Consider the following 15,889-nt stretch of genomic DNA (forward strand, 5'->3'; position numbering starts at 1 on the left):
ACAGCCAGAGCTATACAGAGAAACCCTGTCTCAAAAAAAAAAAAAAAAAAAAAAAAAAGAGTGGACAGGAAATATATAGTAAAAGTAGATCATGTAAACAAAAAATATAAAATTAAACAAAGAAAAATCACTGTCCACATTTGAACTTTTATATAAGAGCTTTAATTTACCTAATTTATGGGTCTGTTTAGTCTAACAGTTTAAATGTAAGCCCTCGCCTTACTATATTAAGCCTTTATGCTACCATACAAATTGACACAGTGCCATATTTTTATCTAAGTATTAATATATCATTTATAGACACAAGAGTTCTTTTCTATGTTAAATTCTGTAAAGTCTGTTGAATCTGAAGACATTACAGAAAAATACATTACTAACATGCATGCGTGCAAAAATCTAACGTCATAATTAAAAACTACAAAAAACAAAAGAATTAGAATGAAATCCCTAAATAAGCAGACTCCTAACATACATGGCAAACTTTATTTCAGCCCTATCAGACAGCACATCCCACTTGATTTAACAGCGCCAGAGGAAAGGCCAACTCTCGGCAACCCACTCACTGCTCAGCAGTTCTGCTGAACACTTAACTTACCCCTCTTCTGAACCCAACCTTCTTTCACAATGGTAACATCGCTCATGATGGCTCCCCTCTGAGCCCCCAACTTGGAGAAATGGTGCTTTGCAGGTCAGTTGTAGGGTTTGGATTCGCTGCTGCTGCTGCTGCTGCTGCTGCTGCTGCTGCTGCTGCTGCTGCCGCCCCTCCCACTCTCTAGTGATGACTCAGCCTGGAAGGAAGTATTGAAGAAAGAATTTCTTTTTTTTTTTTTTTCCATTCTTGAACTCACATAGCAATAACAAACAACTAAGTCTTTGTAAATGTCTTCAATTGGCCTGACCACACATAAAGTCTAGCTTCTCAAACATAGGGGGATTAATAAATAGTTCTATGAATACACTGCTCTGGTCTTGTGGTAGATGTTAGATGACAGTGAAATATTTAACTTAAGAGACTGAAATTAAATGTCCTAACAAAATAACTGTCAGATCTACAAATATACAGAAAGCACATTTTGTACTGTGTATTTAGGATGAAGGGGAGAAAGTTGAGTGGCCCACATCCCTTTAATTTCAAAAACCGTTATGTCAAAGTATTTGTAAGTAGTTTTAATTGCTTTATTTTATGTAAAATACAATGCTGCAAGAAACTAACATTTATATAATCTGCCTTGTTCTAAAAATATTTTAGGTAAATTACATAAGTATACAACACTATTTTCTTAGGTAGATTAAAAAAAAGTAGAACAAAGGAAATATAAAAGTAGAAAAGACATGCCAAAATTGTCCATCTATCATTCTCTGATAATCTTTGCAACTCTGTTAGGACAACTACTGACTTCATTTCACAGAACTGAGAACCTGGGGCTCACAGAGAATAAGTAATTGCTAGATTTCAAGGTAGTAAGTTATAGAGCCAAAATCTGAATTTGGAATACCTTACTCCTAAATTGGCGCTCTTCATTTCAAAATCATACTTGTGAAAGGTGAGTTAAAAATTTGAAATGAAATGTTTTAGGAAAACTGCTAATTCAAAAACATGATAGGTTTCAGTATTAATGTCTGTAATATAAAAAAAGATGAGAGCTGCTCAGAAGAAACACAGTGTTTCCTAAGTTATTAACCAGAAATGTATTCCCCAGGTCTTTCCATAACTTAGTAAAAAGACTTCTTCAAGACACCCTTACCTAGACAACAAGCTTAATGAATTGCACTATTATTGTCCCTACCAATCTAAGAGGGGAGATGTTGCCACAGAACTTTGTGAAAGTGCTTCCACATTTGTAAAAATATGAACCAGATAAATCAGTGTTAAGTGACACACAACATAAACTTTAAGGAAACAGAAAAAAACCAGATACATAGACTAATTGTACTATTCTATGAAGTCGGACCTTCATAAATATGTATAGAATTAAATTCAAGGTTGAATTCCCAGTTAGTACTGAACTAGATTACAAATCCTCTTCCAATACAAATTATGCGCAAAGCCTACCCATTCATCAATCAGTGACCACAACTAGACATCCTCTATACAACCTGACAAAGGCTCCACAGAAGAACACCCTCTCATGGGCTCTGCACATATGTCATGCACAATACATAAAGGCAGGGACAGGACTACTCAAAATCATAATTATGGGGACGTGTTGCTGCAGAATAAAGAAGGATACTGTAATCTGGGTCTCTTTCCCAACATTATGATTGTTCAATAGAGTGTTGAACTAAAAGAAACTAGATAAAGTAAGTCCTTTGTTAAAGTAAGTTGTTTGGGAAATTTTTACAATTTTGTCCCCATGAAACATCTCAACTAACATTAAATATTCTAAAATGAAAGGTAATTTACCAATAATTCCCACACTGAATACTGACATAGGAAGCAGTCATATTATTTAAAGTAATACCCACTTCACATTTAAAACAATACAAACAGGAAAAAGATAAAAGTTCTAAAGTACAGGGCTGGTGAGATGGCTCAAGTGGGTAAGAGCACCCGACTGCTCTTCCAAAGGTCCAGAGTTCAAATCCCAGCAACCACATGGTGGTTCACAACCATCTGTAACGATGACACTCTCTTCTGGAGTGTCTGAAGACAGCTACAGTGTACTTACATATAATAAATAAATAAATCTTTAAAAAAAAGCTCTAAAGTACAGCATCAAAATATCATTTTATTTTGATTGACATCATATCCTGAAGAACCCAACTGACTACATACTATAGAGCTAGAAAAAAAAATGTTAGAAAAAAGTTTAAAAGAAAGTGCTAACTCCATATAGTGTATAAGGAATTGCAAGTGAAATACTGGAAAAGACTAGTGCAAATGTCGCCATCATAGCTGCACTGAGCTCTTGTTGGCTCCATCTCTAGTAAGATCGATCGATCACACTCATGTTCTCTCTCCCCTCTCTCTCTTTCTCTCTCTCTCTCTCTCTCTCTCTCTCTCTCTCTCTCTCTCTCTCTCTCAGCTGAAGGAAAGAGAACCTGTATCATTCTTGGGAGTAAAGGTATAAACAGATAAATCCAATTGATACTTCCAATTAAAATAAATTATACTGGAATATCCTTATGAAGAACACTATGAGAATATAAGTCTTCCTGAAATTGAACCAGACTGATCCAAATCAATCTTATAATGGACTTTTTCTGAAAACTAGATTCTGGGAGGGAGGGAGGGAGGGAGGGAGGNAGGGAGGGAGGGAGGAAGGGAGGAAGGGAGGAAGGGAGGAAGGGAGGAAGGGAGGAAGGGAAGAAGGGAAGAAGGGAGGGAGGGAGGGAGGGAAGGAGGGAAGAAGGGAAGGAGAGAGAAGAGACAGACAGAGAGACACACACACAAAGAGAGAGAGAGATAGAGAGAGATCAATGCTTGTATTAGGATTATATTTTTAAAATGTACATTAAATTAAAACAAACTTTATCAAGGTCACTGAACCTAAGTATTAGAGGTAGTATTATTCCACTTAAACAGTTACTAAATTATATCCATAATCACAATATGCAACTTTAAAATTTTTTCCTGTGTCTAATAGCTAAAACAGTACCATCTTGAAACAAAACTTTAAAATGTAAGTATTGGATTAGCAGTATGTTGTCTTTTATATGCAAAAGCAATGCTATTGGCTCCTACACAGTACACATACTGATTTCTCTTGTTCCAGTCACCTACATTCTCCATTCAGGCTCCAACAGTTACATAAACACTAGTTTACAAGATGAGCCATGTTGTCACCTGTTTTTAATGGCAAAGCAAGCTTCACCCTCCTTCCATAGTAGCTTCTGTAAAAATACGATCTCCAGTGAGTTAACATAAAATTTGGTTTATGTTTCAGTCAACTGCATTTAATATTTCAATGCTAGATAATCTAATTTTTATCATTCTTATAAAAAAGTTACGCACAAAATTCACAGTAGATTCAATAGTAAAGATATTTTCACTCATGATATACTATTACATAATTTGATGATTATAACTTCATTTGAATATTTTATAATGTTCAAAACACTTCCCATATTTAATTCCACTGAATCACAACATAAATTATTAAAGCAACTTGACTGTGTCTGGCACTTATTCAACAAATAGAGAATTAGTGAATAAGTAAATGAATGAACAAAGATATAAACGCTTTAGATAACAAGGAATAAACTAAGCAAACAAGTTTAGGTCAACAGCAAGCATGGCATGACACCATGTTTAAAACACAACTAAATTTAAACATTATGAAAGTATTATATCTAAATAATTAAAATTCACATGTATTAAATCATGTTCCCTGTGGCCTTCCATAGTCTTCTGCAAAGATTTGATTACATCAAAACTACTCTATTTTTTTCTTGACATTTTAAAGCACTCTTTATTGAGATCATCCATTTTCAAATCCAAATAAAACCTCATTGCTACCCAAAGTTACTCATTATGGGAAAAAACGTTAAGAAGTAAATATTTTCTTACTGATATTTTAAAGAGTTTTCTTTGTTTACTTCAGCAACCAATCGTGCAATTTAAAACAATAAAACATCAAATATGTTTCAGGATATCACTAAAAACAATATAAAATTTACTCAGTAAGTTAATACCTTCTGTCTACTCTGAGACAAGAACTAAAAAAGCATCTTAAGTATTTTCCAAGTTTATTATGTGTTTGTTATCCAAGATATTTCACTTATATTACTCTGACTCTTAATTATGAACCTAAGAAAATTGTAGCCAAAAGCAAAGACAATATTCCCCACAGTTTCCATACATAGGGACATTCAGTAAGAGCAACCACCTGTAATTAAAAATCAGCTTCATCTGCTTCATACTAAATATGAACTCTCAAATGTAATTATCAAAATGTGTTGAAGTAAACCAAAAATAAATAAAACGAAAGTATCAACAAAACCATCACAAATGAAATAACATAAAATTAAAATTAGGTTGAAAAGCACCTTTTCCTACAAGTGCAAAGTTTGTATGTTAGTAACTTCTTAAATGTTAAATTACTTGGGGGGGGGTGTCCCTGAGACACGAGGGCCACACCTATCCTAGAGCTATCTATATATACTAAAATGTCCTTGAACCTGTCTCAATTCCCCCTTAGTGCTGGGATTACAGACATGGCTTCCTATATGTTTATTTCCAAATTAAAATTCAAAGTAACTTTAAACTATGGATCTTAATTGGCTGTAATGTTCTATGCTACAATTTTATAGACATTACTTATGATAGAAAAACTGGATTAATAAAGGAAGCTAATTCAAATACAATTGATATTTTAAAACATAAATGTTGACCAGGAGGAACTGTTTTAGGGTCTATGGTAGTTTCAGATTTCAATAACTATGCTGTAAGAAAATCTAAGCTAGGATGGTGGCACATGACTCTAATCCCCACTAGTCTGGAGGCTGAGGCAGGAGTGCTTCTGGTCTCCACAGTAAGTTCAAGGCTAGCCCGAGCCACTTGGTAAGACCATGGCTCAAAATAAAAGTAGTAAAAGGAGGGATCTGTGAGGGGTTAGGACACACAGATACTGGTTTAACTCCCCTCCGCAAGACTAATTTATATGCCATGACAAATGCACAAGGCTATATCAAGCTTTCAAAAGGGTATGTGCAAAAGTGATCCCACTGTCGTGGAAACAACATTCCAGACAGCTTATATCTCAAACACTTCTGAGGCAATCTGTCCTTACTAGGAGTTGTTACCCTATTCACAGTGCCTCTCTTCAGAACATAGTCATAACACCCTGGGCAATGTTTTTTCCTAAAGCCTGGAATTTTTAGGCAAACTATCAGAACTTTCAAATTTGAAAGTTAGCTAACTCTTAAAAACACTTTATAATTTTGAAATATATCTACAAAAACCCACAAAGCATCTCCCGCTTTTTCCTTCTCTTAGGTCATCAATGACTGCGTCTCAACCAACATATTCACTATTAAAAAGCTTGTGCTAAATCATGTTTAATTTTCTGATTTAAAACACTGGGGACTGGGGATATGCTTATCCTCAGCTTCACATAACCCAACAGACAAGCTGTTGAAGGAAGAGTCCCTTTATTTCTATGTAAAAATGTTGCATAGCAGTGTATAAGGCTGAGGACTACAGAACACTGACTCACCTGGCCATTTAATTCAATACACACAAAAAAATTCCAAAATCTGCCTCAGATACCTCTCAAACTACAAAATGAAAATTCTTAATACACACACATAAAAACTAAATGCCAACAATTACTGGAAGACTCCCCACCTCCAACACAGTCCCAGGATTAGAATTCCTAATAAAGTTCATCTCAAAGTTTCCTTTAAAAAGCATCAGACAGACCAAAAACTTAGATAACTGTTCCCGACTGTGCCTCAATTTCCTTAACTGTGAAGAAAAGGCAGCATTAGATGCTTGATAACTCTTTCAGAGCCAATAAACTTTAAGAATCTTTACACTAAAATCTACAATCAACTTCGTATATAGAAGTGGTATCATAGATGACAATCATGGTTATATATAGCTCCTATCCTAAAATTCTAATATACAGTTACTACAAAACAAGTAGGCATTCAACTCAGACCAAATCTGGGCTCAAAACTCCATTATTGGCTAAATTCTACCTTCCTTTCTGCCAAATCCCCCAGACACCCAAATATAATTAATATAGAAGAGACAAAGTCTCATCTGAACATTTTCTGTCTTCTTCTAGTATACCTTTTTACCTTCCCTTCATAATAGCAAAAATACCCATTTAGAAATATAAAATACCTGAAGTTGGCAATAAATCTTTAAATATATTTAAATAGTTTTTAAGAACTAAAAGCATATTTGTAAGTCAAAAGCATATGCTAACTTACTGACCAACTACTATCTGAAGATTTCCTTATTGAAGAAATAAATTTACCTCTTATTGGAAGAGGGAAACCACAATAAAATATGTAAATAGTTCACATATTTTGGCATTTGAAACAATTAAAATGAAAGAGATGTTAGTTTAATAATATAGCTTTTTAAACTATATTAACTTGATTCTGTAGAACTTATAGTATAGATATAATGTACAGTATAAGGTATACTATATAATAGCATATTATATATCATATTATATTGTATGTTTGAAATATATTTACATATTTGAAATTATAAATTTGGAATATACATACATATATGTATACTGAATAGGAAAGTTTAAATGAAACAATTTTTCTGCTGTATGAAGTGTTTTCTCATGTGAAATTCACTTTCAAAATTGCAGCAAGATTGTCCTGAAGTAAATGAATTACAATATATGAAGTTCATATAGCAAGGATGGGCACATAGTTAGAATTAACTGGAAACTGAATCTAATTCTATCAGATGTTAAAGACTATAATAGCACATCTGTTAATATTAGCCTACTTTTGCAGAGAGTATGCTGCACTGAAACAAGATTAAGAATACAGATGCACATGCTGAAATCTGGAGCTTATCAACAACTTTTAAATTACTCAAAGATTTAAGCACAAACTAACCATAAAGAATATTTGCATTATTAATTCAGAATAACTTGAAAATGCAAGTCAAATTATAAAACAAACCAAATAAAAGTATTTTTGTCTTGCATTTTATTCTACAAGTCTAAAATGATCCCAAACTGGTTTGCTTTTTAATGCCATAAATATAATCACTATAAAGCCAAGCTCTCACCAATCATGATTCTGATCCAATTAACACATTAACAAGAATCATCATCCCAGGGACAAATTCTTCAACTACTGGGCATTACAGAGTAAATTATAACTAGTTATCATTTCATGAGAAGATGCAAAGTTCAAATGAAAACTAAACTTCTACAACAATGTATGAAACAAGTTCCTCTTCAGAAAGAAGCCTAAGCATTTAGAAACTTCCATGTTAAAATCAAAACCTGGAATTTAAAACTCCTAAACTCCCCCACTGAAATCCATGCTAACATTTGTCCCAGAAGTTTAACCAGCAGACTTTAAATAAATGTACAGTGATCTTTAAATGTACAAACTTTAATGACAGTGATCTTCTGAATGAAGTCAAAAAACCTTACCCCTCCCAAGCACACTCCTCCTCTTAATATTTATTTTGTGAATGAAACTTTATTTAAAATATTTTAGGTTAAAAAAAAAAAAGTCACACAAACAGGCCCTTCACGGTGGCACACACCTGTGATCCCAGCACTCAGGAGGCTGGGGCAGGAAAATCCCTAGCAGGCCAACCTAGGCTACAGAGTGAATACATAGTAGCCTAAATTACACAGGGGAGACCCTCTATTCCAAAACCATAATAAATACAATTACAAAAAATAGAAAGTCCAAAGAATTTTCAAGTATTGTTCCATACAGAATACAAAACAACAATGTCAAGATTAAAGAACGTTTTAAGTTGAAAAGTAATCATTCATCATTACAGAAGACAGTAGAGGGTACAAGATGAATATGAGTAACAATTTCGTCATCTTTTGGAGTGCTACCTTAGACCAGGTATAACCCCTATGCTACTGCAAATGTACAAACATTAAAATAACATATGCTCTCCCTAACTTCAAAATTCGAACCTCAAGCTATAGATATTGAGGTCATCTCTGGTTTTTAAAAAGTTATCTTCAAAGAGAATCAAAATTTTATATTGACCAAAGGAACAAAATTCAGTCCTGAACTTCATCTTGAATTTAACTGTGTATCTGGTATTGTGTTTCTAGAAAACAATTTATGAAGATACTTTTTAAAAAAAGAATTCATGTTTTAGACATCTTATCTTCTGGAATATTCAGATTCATCTTCAAGCTCTAAACTATCTTTACTAGACTCTTCCACTCTTGGCTTTTCCGACTTTTTCCTAAATGCAAATATAACTTAATATAATGAATGAGTCCTACCATAAACAAAATTCAGGGTCTGTATGGAAATTTATAGTTCTAACAAAAAATGACTTTGCTTTACCAAATACAGAACACATGTCTAAATTAAAGATTTGGGACAACTGTTATGTTATTACATATGAAGCCCTTGTTCTACGTCCTCTTCAGAATGCACTAAAAGTGTGTGATTCTATTAATAGCATAATTTAACCTATACAGATACACAGATTTTATTGCTGAATAATAATAATCTGTAAACTTTATCAACTACAATCCATTAATGCTTTGAACCAAAATATATTACACTTGTGAAATGAATTTTATTTTCATAACATTATTCTGATGAAGACATGTGAGAGAATCAAAGCTTTGACTTATGGGTAAGCATTTTTTTTCTGCTTCCTAAAGATAAACAGTAAACACTACTACTGTTAAAAACAAAAACTGGCCCTAAAGAGAGATTCGGTTATCTCTATCCTAAGTGTAGATTCCCAGGAAATCTCAAACAAGGGGCGACCCCGCCTCAGCATCAGGACTATGGATGCCACCAGCTTAATCTTCAACTTCGGGCTTCCAAGGGGCCTCACTAGCATCATGGCTGATGCAGACCGATGCGCAGGAGGCGGAGGAGGTGGACAAGGAAGAAGCTGGTTTGTTTACTTGCAGCCTGAGCCGCCCGCCGTCGCCGCCGCCGCCGCCAGCAGCAGCAGCGACAGCATCAGTAGATCAGCCAAACCCAGCATCTTCCGCACATTTCTATTCTTAGCACACAACTCCCTAGCGGATCAAAACCCCACTACTATTAAAAACACAGACTTGCACGTTACCCACCTCGCACACGCACACCCGCACCCCATCAGCACCGTCCTCTCCCGGGCGCCGGCGGGGTGCGGAGGGGTGGGGTGGGGTAGGTGGCTAAGGAAGGAGACCCCGGGGACGCCGGTGCATCCTCGCCCGCACTCCCGCCACATGCGCAGACGGCCCCTCCCCCCAACCCAAACACCGACTCGCCACGGGCCGCTCGCTCGCTCGCGTTACATAACCTCGCCGCCGCCCCCCGCCCCGGCCCGCCGCCCCCTCCCCGTGCCGCGCGGCCGACCGAGTCGGGGCGAAAGGGACCGGGCTCGAGCTAAGCAAGAGCCCTAAAGGCGCCGGGCCGAGCAACCCAGACGCGCAGCTCACGGTACCGCTAGGCCAGGAACACCCTCCTCCCTGGCCGCCCGCGCACCGCCGCCGCTCCCCCACCCCCAAAAGCTAGGGGGATGTCCGTGACACCCACGCGGGGCATCCCCCGGCCTCCGCCTCCACACCCACGGCCCCAAAGCTTCAGGAGACGCGGGGGGGGGGGAAACCCGGGCCCCCCGCCCACGCCCCCGGCGGCCGCGGTGACACCCAGACGCCCCCGCCTCACCCACCCGCGCCGCCGCCGCCCCCGCCCGAGGGAGGCAGGGAGGGAGCCGCGAGGCCCTCGGGGAGTGCCGGCGAGGCGGGGAGGGGGGCGAGAGCTGGGGGCGGTGGCTGTTACCTGCAAAGGCGGTGGCGGCGGCGGCGGTGGCCCCGCAGCTGCTCGGGCGGTGGCGGAGGATGGAGCAGGGGGGGGCGGGGGGAGGAGAGGGGGCGACTCGGGGGTCCCCCTCCCTCCTCCTCCCCTCCTGTCCTCCCCCCCACCCCGCTGAGCCTCTGGCCCCCTGGAGCCCGGTGCCGCCGGCGGGAGGGGAGACGAAGGGCTGCAGGGGAGGGAGGGAGGGAGCCGGCCGAGCGGGCGGGCGGGCGGGCGGGCCGCGGCGCTGGAGCGGGCGGCGGCGGCGGGAGGAGGGAGGAGGAGGAGGGCGGGCGGCGGCGGCGCGGGGAGGAGGAGGAGGAGGAGGCGGAGACTCTACTTGGGAATCGGATGTCGGCTACAAATTCGATTCATCACTAGAAAACACCGCTCGGGCGGGGGCCGGGGCGAGCCGCCGGGCCGCGGGGCGGAGGCGCTGGGCCGAGCGCGCCGAGCCCCGGACCGCGGCCTCGCCTCGCCTAGCCTCGGGGACCCGGCAGCCGCCTCCCCGCCCCCTCCTTCCTCCCTCGGGGGGCCGCCACCGCGGGGCTTGTTGTTGACTTTGAGGAAAACTCCTGACGTCAGGGGCTGGCTCTCCGCGACTGGCGGGAGCGGCTTCCCCGCGCCCCGGTCCGGCTCGCCGCCTCAGCTCCGCGCCCCTACCGGGCGCTCGCCCCCAGGCTGCCCCCACGCCCCTCGGACCCGCGGCGACCCGCGCCCCTCGCCTTCCTCTCGCGAGAACACCTTCCCCAGCCAGCTTCCCGCCGGGAAGTTCTGGGCTTCCCCGGGCCGCGTGGCCCTGGACGAGGCACCCGAGGCGGGGCCCGGCTTTCCCCGCACGCACACCCACCGCACCGCCCCGTGACGCCGCGGGCGTGCGGGCTCCGAACGAGGACGCTCCTTCTCACATTCACCTGGGCGAGGCGGACCCGGGGGCTGTGCGAGCCAGGTATCTGGCTGTCCCAGGAGATGTCGCCTTCCAGTCACCACGTGTGGGCTTGAGGTTGTCGCAGTGGCATCCCGAGTCCCTCAGAACCACCTTGTGAGGGAGGTTGGTTTCATGGACTTGGGGGCACTAAGAAGACGTTGCTTTTGAAGTTCATGGCTCAGGGTGTAAGTACAGTAGAGACTGGTTTTTAGAAAAATGACCCTTCTCTTACCGCGTCTCGCACCTCAAGAAGTCATAAAAGTTTACTTCTTCTGAGACTGTTGCATCGCTTCTAGAAACACCTGGCAAACCGATATTGATTCTAGTGGCTCTAGCCTTTGGGAAGAACCCGTTAGTTTCTCCCATTGCAAGAATCTACTTAGTACCTTGGGCTTCTTCCTCTTGCATTTCTTCTGTTGTGTGCCTCTTCTCCCGCTCTGTTGTTTGAACACTAGATAGTGAGTGTATCATCATGTCTGTGTGTGCCGCACAGTTACCAGTGAGCTGGCTGGGTCCCCATCAAGATGAAAAATCACTGGTGATGACGGAGGTCTAATGGAAAGAGACATGGGTCTTCCTCCAGTGGCTAAGGCTGGGCTGACAGACTTCAGAGGTTTATAGAGCTCTCACCAGAGAACTACGGTTTATGTTACCAAATCTTAAAAACCAGAATCAAACAGTTTTAAGAACTTGGGTTGAGACTTACAATTCTGGCTTTGGTTGCCGGTGGCCGAGAAGTCTTGAAGTGCAACTGTTGGCTCTCTGATTAATCAGCAGCAGGGAGCACCAGCTATGATTATAACCCTCAGGCTGTTGGTGTTGGTGCCTTGTGACAGTACTGCTGCAGTCGGTATGGTCTAACTGCCATGACCATCTCCTCCTGTCCCCACAACTTGGCTGCTGCTACCACTTGCCATGGCTTCTTATGGCTGGAGCTGCCTTTTCCTCTTCCTGTTACCACTCTTGTCCACTGTATCAATGGTAAACAATGGAAAGGCCATTTGAGAAATCCTTCACTGGGCCTAATGACTCCAAAACACCCTGATCACACTAGGAGGTGAGGAGATGATTGTAGTAATCACAACTCAGCATCCAGTTCCACCATTCATAGGCCCAGGGGACCAATCACTGGCCAGTTTGGGCTGCATAGCAGAATCCTGTCTTGCCAAATACTATATAATTCTAAGACTTATCCATTGATTTATTCTTACATTAATACTTATTCTATGGTACTTTGTACCAAGTCTTTCTTTTAAGACAGAGATGCTGACAGTACCATTTGCCTGAGGACACCCCCTTAGAATGATGTAACTCAGTGATAAATACTTGCCTAGGGTGCACAAGGTTGCAGGTTCAATCCCCAGCATGCCAAAACGGAGTTGACCAAGGTTTGTCTGCCCTGGAGTACTGCTTTCCAAAGCTGGTACAGATTATCTCTGAAAGACCTGGGGTGACTGGGGAAAGGCCTGTAAAGCAGGAATCCCGGACTTCAGTTTCAGTTTCTCTGCAACCACACCGTAGTCTCCTCAAGATGCCCTTGGACTGATCAAAGCAGGCCAGCTCTTGTAATGAGTCAATCTGGCTAGTTTCCAAAAGGACTACATTGACAGCTCAGTGGCCCACCTACCTCCCCTCTCTGAGGCACAGGGAAAGTTTGACAGCAGTCGACCAAATCAGCATGGTTTCTAATAGCATATCCGTTTAAAGGAAAAGTAAATATTAAAGGTTGCTTACAGTAAAGACCTATCATTAGCATTATTTAATAATGTTTATTTTAAAAAAGAAGAAGAAGAAGAAAAGTAGGAAGAACCGAGTCCATCTAACCCATCTAAAGACCACATTTTTTTCTTATGAAATGCTTGCCTGATGTGTAGTCAGGAATTGGGAGTCCAATAAGAGAGAAAAGGGGATTAGCAGAGGTGTTTCATTTTCCGTTCCACATCTGTAAGTGAAACGTGGTTTTTGTGGCCAAAAACTTTCTCAGTGGGGAGGAACTTGGCAAGCTCTATGTGAAGCCAAACCCCCAGCTGAAACAAAACAAACGGACAGAAAAGTCTAAGTCCTTCACTGCCTTTCTCCTTCCCCCATGCTTCCTAAAAGTTGTGAGTTAGCATGAGTAGGTGGTCCTAATTCTGTTCAGTTGGTCCAAAAAGTACACATTCCCACAATTATCAGATCTTAACATTGACTGTTAGCAAAATGATGGGGTTTCAGGTTTCATGATATATAAAACACAAAGATAGGTCAGATTTTTATTTTATACTAGCCCAAGGCATGTAGTTTTAAGAAAATAGTGCTGGAGAGTTGGCTTGGTGGTTAAGAGCCCTTCCCTACTATTCCAGAAGACCACCAAATCAGCCTGGTTTCTAATACTATATCCATTTAAAGGCCTTGCTATGCCCTAAGGCGCTAAAGGACTGGGGTAGGGAGGGTGAACCTGTACATGGAGACAGGCACTCAACCACTGAACTGTATCCTTGAGCTTGCTTGTGCTTGCTCATACCTACCATATTCTCTCTCTCTCTCTCTCTCTCTCTCTCTCTCTCTCTCTCTCACACACACACACACACACACACACACGCTCACACATCTTTTTCCCTCTCCCCACCATGAGTTTGGGGTTCAGGGAGGAGAGGAACTCCATAAAATTCACATGTCATGAACTTCTGATCATCCTGACTCTGCCACCCACCCTGATAGCTGGAATTGCAGGCCTGTACCACCATGTCCAGTTCCAGCTCTTAAATGTTTGACATTGTAGGACTCTGAATTGCTGAATTTCATCAGTGAGGTTTTCATTTGCTTTAAATCAATGGATAAGAACTAAATGTATAAGCCAAGCTGTCTCAAAATACTACTAGTCTCAAATTATATCAAATCTTAGATAAATTAAAATTTAAAGTATTACATAAGCAAGATCATATACTATAGACCATAATTGTGAAAAATTGCACACTTTTATTTCTGCCCTGTTTTTGCTTTTGAGCTTTGTAGTTTCACAAATTCCTATAATTAAGCCTTTTATTACCAAATTATTAACCAGAACTGCAGTCATATGTCATTGTTCTTTCTCGTCCAAGGAGCTGTTCTGAGTCTGGCAGAAGCTGCCAGTTATGACATGCTGGTGCTCCTCGCTGACACACTGGACTTTCTTGTCACAACATCCCAGCAGTATTGGGCACAGAAGCATATCCATCCATAGAACATCTCTCCTGACTTTGAAGAGAAAGCTCTCATTCTTTACCAGCAGAGAAGTCTTAAGTAGTGAGTATCCACTGCAAGGAAAATGTTCATTCCCATCAGAGAATAAATTTAATAGTGAAAGATACTTCTTTCAGTATTTCCATCTTTTCTTGGGACTACCTTAAACTAGAGGGGAATTAAGAATTTCAAGGTACCAGGTTTGTCTGGTCCTCAGGCTGTTGCCATAAATAACACAATAGCTTATAAAGTAGCCAAAGCCTCTTGTCCTTCTGAAGACCTTGAAGTACAAGGTGATAGCATTTGGTGATTGGTGTCTGATGTGGGCCCAGTTCTTGCTTCCTAATGCCTTGCTATGCCCTACGGCATTAAAGGAGTGAGGGATCACTCACTCCTGTGCCTCTTGTGAGATCAAACCCAGTCCACCTTTGGAAGTCTATCATTCTATCTAAGTGGGTATTCCCCATTTAAATTTGTTGAGCTTGTCAAGTTTTTCAAATTGAAATGCAAGTTTTCTTCACAGAAGTGGCATTTTCCTAAGGTTATTTCATTTTAAGCATTAATAGTTACTGCTGTACCTTCAGTAGTGAATCAGTGTAAATTCACCATCACAAAGCAGTTTGAGAAACATACAAAATAGTGGCTTTCATTAAAGTTTCATGTATGTATCTCAGGTCCTTTGTCCATCGTCATTGCCCTCTTGTTTGACTCTCCTAAGAGTCTCCTTTCACTTTCATGTCATATATATATGCAAATATACACATTTGAATCTAGATCCCATGTAGGAGAGGAAGCGTTTATCTTTATGAGTCTGACTTATTTCCCTTAACACAATGATTTCTGGTTACACCCATTTTCCTGCAACTGATATGTTTATTCTTTATAGCTGAATAAAACTCCATTGTATATATGCACTACATTTTCTTCCTTCATTCATTCACTAATGGAAAACTAGGGGCATTCCATGTCTTGGCTAATGTGAAAAATGGTGCAATAAACGTAGGCGCAGGTATTTCTATGACACACAATCAGGAGTGATAAGGCTGGGTCATACAGTAGTTCTATTTTTACTGTCTTGAGGAACTGCCATACAAATGAACTGCCATTCATCCTCACCAGCATTGGTAGTAGATTGATTTTCTTGGAGGAGGGCGGTAAGCACAAGCTCCACAATATTCCATTGAGACAGGCTCTCACTGAACTTGCTGCCAGCAGTTTCCATGCCTTCATCCCCATTACTGCTACAGTGAGACACTTAAGACCTCAGCCAGCAGTTGAGGATGTAAATTCAGGTTCTTAGGCTTACCCAGCAGATGTTCTTTGTTA

The 15,889-nt window shown here is 41.1% G+C and overlaps 1 protein-coding gene across 4 annotated transcripts in view; it reads right to left on the reverse strand.

Moving 5' to 3' along the window:
* Akt3 (AKT serine/threonine kinase 3) overlaps nt 1-10,637 on the reverse strand; it is a 250,033-nt gene extending 239,396 nt beyond the window's left edge. For 3 of the 4 annotated variants that reach the window (XR_003843865.1, XM_029538449.1, XM_021198899.2), the window contains exons 1-2: nt 10,420-10,637; nt 596-788 (exon numbers count right to left, since the gene is read on the reverse strand). Coding sequence is in view for 2 of the 4 variants with exons in the window: in XM_029538449.1 (XP_029394309.1) it covers nt 596-641 (46 nt within the window). In the remaining 2 variants the exon portion in view is untranslated. Of the gene's footprint in view, nt 1-595; nt 789-10,419 lie in introns of those variants that run through there. The other variant, XM_029538455.1, reaches the window with a different exon arrangement.
* Between the last annotated feature and the right edge of the window lie 5,252 nt (nt 10,638-15,889).

The sequence above is a fragment of the Mus pahari genome, chromosome 5 (genome assembly GCF_900095145.1).
Source record: "Mus pahari chromosome 5, PAHARI_EIJ_v1.1, whole genome shotgun sequence".
NCBI classification, from domain to species: domain Eukaryota; kingdom Metazoa; phylum Chordata; class Mammalia; order Rodentia; family Muridae; genus Mus; species Mus pahari.